Below are 4,564 nucleotides of genomic sequence, written 5' to 3' on the forward strand. Positions count from 1 at the left end.
GTGCGGATGACTGCCATTGTGATCTACATAAGGACCACTAGGGTCCCAGGGACCGTATATGTGCAGATGACTGCCATTGTATCAGCAGTTGGAAGTCTAGCACTTTCAGAACCTAGGAGGTTCTTGGTCATTTGAATTGCTGAAGGTCCCCTTCCTAGACTCCTGATTAGAGGAGAGGGTGGTGCCGTGACCAGAGGAGAGTGGGGTACAGCTTAGAGAGGGCTTAAAAAGTGTTGGCAGTTTTGAGAAAACCTTTTTAAAAATTCTTTGGTGACAATGGCAAGTATCCGTAGTGGCTTGTTTCTGTGTGTGTATTAGGTAGATTTGCACATGTGCTGCTTTGCACTGACCATTCTGTCAGAGCTGAGTCGCACGGGGCTGACTTCTATAGCTAGGGTCTCTGTCCGTAAGTAACCTGTGCTCCCTGGCTTACGATCGATCGCAATGAAGGTTGGTGGAAAGGAGTGAAGCAGCTTCTCCCTGCCAAGTCAGTGGACCACGAGGAGACGCCCGTGCGCTACAGCAGCAGTGAAGTCAGTCACCTGAGTCCGAGGGAAGTCACCACCGTGCTGCAAGCCGACTCTGCAGGTAGGATTCCACAACCCTGAGTGCCAGGCTGGAGGACAAACACTGATGCTTATACCGAGGGTGATAGGATTTGCCATATATTGAATCTTTCCTACATGTTAAGGATAATCTATGTTCTGGGACCAGAGACATGGCCCAGCACTTAGAACACATGTGGTTCTTGCAGAGGATCTAAGTTTCATTTCTAGCACCCACATGGCAGCTCACAACCACCTGGAACTCTAGTTCTGAGTGATCAGATGCCCTCTTCTGACCTCTGCAGACACCAGCTCTACACATGGTACATAGACACATGGTACGTAGACACATAGTACATACAGTTTTTTTTTTTTAATATATGAACTATGTTCTGAAGGTTAACTTTTTCAAAAGCTGACCTTGAAAGAACAAATCATTTCTTCTTAGACGTCCCACTCATAAAACTGTAGCATTCCTTCTATATGGACATTGGGCATTTTATCCATCAACCTGGAGATTGGCTTGCCCCCAGTAAGTAGGTTCCCAGGTCCCAGTGAGAGACACTGTCTCAGAAACAAGGTGACCGACTCTTGAGAAATAACACCCAGTGTGAATCTCTGGCCCCCACATGTACATGAAACCAGTACACAAGGCAGTAAAGATGAGGAAAGGCTGAAAGAACCTGACCCTGGCATCCTGCCACCCTACCACCCTAGTGTCTGCAGTGTCACCTTTCCCGAGAGTTCCAAATGGGGAATGCAGTGATGTTTCCCAAGACTAATACTTAAGTCCGAAAATACTTCCTTCCATTCAGATTCTGCTTGTAAATCTACAGAACACACATAAATACTGATGCAAAAGTACATGAGTAAGACTTTTTGGCATGTCAGGTTACTACTGTGAGAGCCTAAACAACAAGCTTTTCAGCTGATCCCTGTGGGTGGGAATTCTGTAGCTTTACATTGATAAAACCACAGTGCCATGGCAAAGGGTTTGGTGTTGGTGTAGCCTTAAAAGTGTGTAATCTCCGTTTTCATAAGTGTCCCATCGTGTCTTGTGGTACCCACAGAATATGCTCAGCCCCTCGTGGGAGGAATTGTTGGCCCACTCCATCAGAGATCCACCTTTAAACCCGAGGAAGGAAAGGAAGCAGGCTATGCAGACCTCGATCCTTACAACTCTGCAGCGCAGGAAGTGTACCATGCCTATGCTGAACCGCTGCCCGTAACGGGACCTGAGTATGCAACCCCAATCGTCATGGACATGTCAGGGCACCCCACAGCCTCAGTTGGTCCGCCCTCCACATCCACCTTCAAAACTGCAGGGACCCAGCCTCCCGCTTTAGTGGGAACTTACAACACTCTTCTCTCCAGGACTGACAGCTGTTCCTCAGGCCATGCTCAGTACGACACCCCAAAAGGTGGGAAGTCAGCTGCTACCCCAGAGGAACTGGTGTACCAGGTGCCCCAGAGCACCCAGGAACTATCAGGAGCAGGAAGGGATGAGAAATTTGATGCTTTTAAAGAGATCCTTTGACGGTGGTGCTGCTTTTTGACAAAGCATCCAGTTAAAGCACATGGCTTTTTTCATTCTTAGTGGTAGTGATGTAGAATGTATTCCGTATCTGTCACTGAAGTGGTTAGGGGAATGTGGTGACCGAGGTACAAGAGACTACTTGCCTTGCCATCTTGCTTTAAAGGTGTTCCTGTGTGGTACAGTTACTGCTCGCCTGCTACCTGTCAAACACCCTGTTTGTTACTACTGTAAAACACTATTTTTAGTACAGAAACAAAGCTCCCTGTAACGCACTTCAGAGAAACTGAAAATCACTGAGTATTTATTACCAATGCTGCAGGCACATGGATGAACTGAGATGGTTCTGTAAGCCTTGCTGGCAATAATGCATGGTACTGTTCTTGAAATATCAAATGGCTTGAAGTTCTCCCTTTGTGAGGATGGTACTATCACGCGTCCCTTTCCCTTTAATCCTGTAGTGCTGTCTGCATTCTTTTTTTTTTTCCCCTCACACCCATCAGTGATTAATAAGCATTGTTCTAGCTATGGCCACATACACTTCTCTGTATTTCCCTAGGAAGGTACACAGTTAGAACAGGCTGCCTTGCCATGAGCTGGGGGACTGACTCCTTGTATGATGATGACACTCTTAACAGTATTAACACCTCCTGGTACAGGGCGTGGTCTCACCTCTGCCCATCCCACCCACCCTTTGTGGCCTCTCTCCAACCTGTGTTCATAAATGCTGGTGGCCTCCTTTTCAGTAGCAGACACGGGAAGCCAGCCCTTCCTGTCTTTAAATATACTTCTCCACAGGGAAATGGGAGAAAAGCAACTTACAATTTAGAAAAGCTATAAAGGGAGTCCTCTGCATCACTAAAGTAATATGTAAATTACTTTAGGGAAGAAGTTAAGGGGGGAGTAAAATTTAACCTTCTTTGCTTTCTTTATACACAAGCCCAAAAATTTGCAAAATTTCTGTGCGGCCCAAGGTATTTTATAACTTTAGTCATTTTTTTTTTTTTTAATTTCAATTCTCTTCAGTAAACCATTGTAAGAGAAAGAAAACCAACATGAGCCAGGTCTGATGGTTCAAGCCAGCAATTCCAGCTACCCAGGAGTCTGACACAAGTGGACCCCAAGGTCAGTGCTTTATAGTCTACAGAGTGAGCTCAGGGTTAACCTAGGCCACTCATAAAATACGGGGTAGAGCTCGGCTCAGTGGTTTAGTGCTCCAGTACAACAAGTGCAAGGCCATAGGTTCAATCCCCTACACTACAAAAAGAAAAAGGCAACAGGCGTTCTCCACATGTGTGTGATTTCTGCCTTCTGCCTGGGGAGAGGCCAACGTGGTCCTTTGTGTCGGACCTGGTCGGCAGAGATGCTGTGCCATCAGAATTGTGTGTAATCCTTCCCAGCAATGTCAGTGCTTGACTCACATCAGGTAGGGTAAATTAGACATTGCAGTGGATCAGCCTGTAGGCTGGGCACGCACTGAAGCAGCACATCAGATGAAAACACAAACTCTATCCCTTGCCACAAACCTGTGTGTAGGTTTAGAGTACACTTGGCCATGAGGTCCCCAGCTGTTTCTCAGCTTGTACCATCCTGGTTATAGAACTGCCACACTTCTCTAGATTTGGATAGCTATGAACAGTACTGACTGTGCTTCCTTCTGCAAGTACATCAGCGTTTTGAAACATTGCTCAACAGTGTTGGCAGGCTCCATGTCACCTCCTCAGACGGTTTGTCTCGCTTTCATTGTAAACTGCCTTTCGTCTTGCCGAGTCTGAGACACAATCTCTCTCCTTGTTGAAAAAAATCAGTGCACATTTTGTTTCAAAGTTGTTATGAAGCAAAAAAAAAAAAAAAAAAGCACAGATGATGTGCTAAAACGTTTAAGAATGTGTAGAGCACAAGATGCAGTTGTCCCCTTTCAGGTGGGAACAAAGCAAACCTTTAGCTGTTTCATTTTTGTTCATGCGTAGTGGGCAGAGAGTAGCCTTTTCTTTGAGTCACATAGCCATTGGAAGCTTTAAGAGACGTTTTGAAGATGAAGTTGTTTTCCCAAAGAAGCCTATTATTTTGTCTAACTGTATGTCCCAGTACTGTTTGAGAATGAAGTGAGGCCATGGTTGTTGATGCGATCGATGCGCATGGTGAGACTTGACTCCTAATGGCCACTACTCTCCTTACACTCTACCAATGGTTTTCATAAAGTACCTAGTTATTGTTATATGGTTTTCTTTTGCAGATAAAGAGCTGAGCCTGATTCAAATGGGTTTTTTTTTTCTGGTTTTGTACTTCTCCTTTTAGTTTTTTTGTTTTTGTTTTTTTTTTTTTTTTTTTTTTTTTTTTTTTTTTTTGGTTTTTCAAGACAGGGTTTCTCTGTATAGCCCTGGCTGTCCTGTCTGGTTAATCTTTGGAAGACAATCAAGTAAAATGTGAAAGTAACCATTGTTGACCAAACCCCTTGGTTATTTTGTTTTGCTTTAATTCTTTG

General features: G+C 44.8%; 1 protein-coding gene across 1 annotated transcript in view; it reads left to right on the forward strand.

Annotated features, from left to right (window-relative positions):
• Dcbld2 (discoidin, CUB and LCCL domain containing 2) overlaps nt 1-3,936 on the forward strand; it is a 57,356-nt gene extending 53,420 nt beyond the window's left edge. Inside the window, exons 15-16 of the mRNA XM_021209286.2 lie at nt 451-588; nt 1,616-3,936. Of these exons, the coding sequence (XP_021064945.1) occupies nt 451-588; nt 1,616-2,082 (605 nt within the window). The 3' untranslated portion in view covers nt 2,083-3,936. The remainder of the gene's footprint in view (nt 1-450; nt 589-1,615) is intronic.
• The last annotated feature ends 628 nt before the right edge of the window (nt 3,937-4,564 follow it).

The sequence above is a fragment of the Mus pahari genome, chromosome 12 (genome assembly GCF_900095145.1).
Source record: "Mus pahari chromosome 12, PAHARI_EIJ_v1.1, whole genome shotgun sequence".
In the NCBI taxonomy this organism is placed as follows: domain Eukaryota; kingdom Metazoa; phylum Chordata; class Mammalia; order Rodentia; family Muridae; genus Mus; species Mus pahari.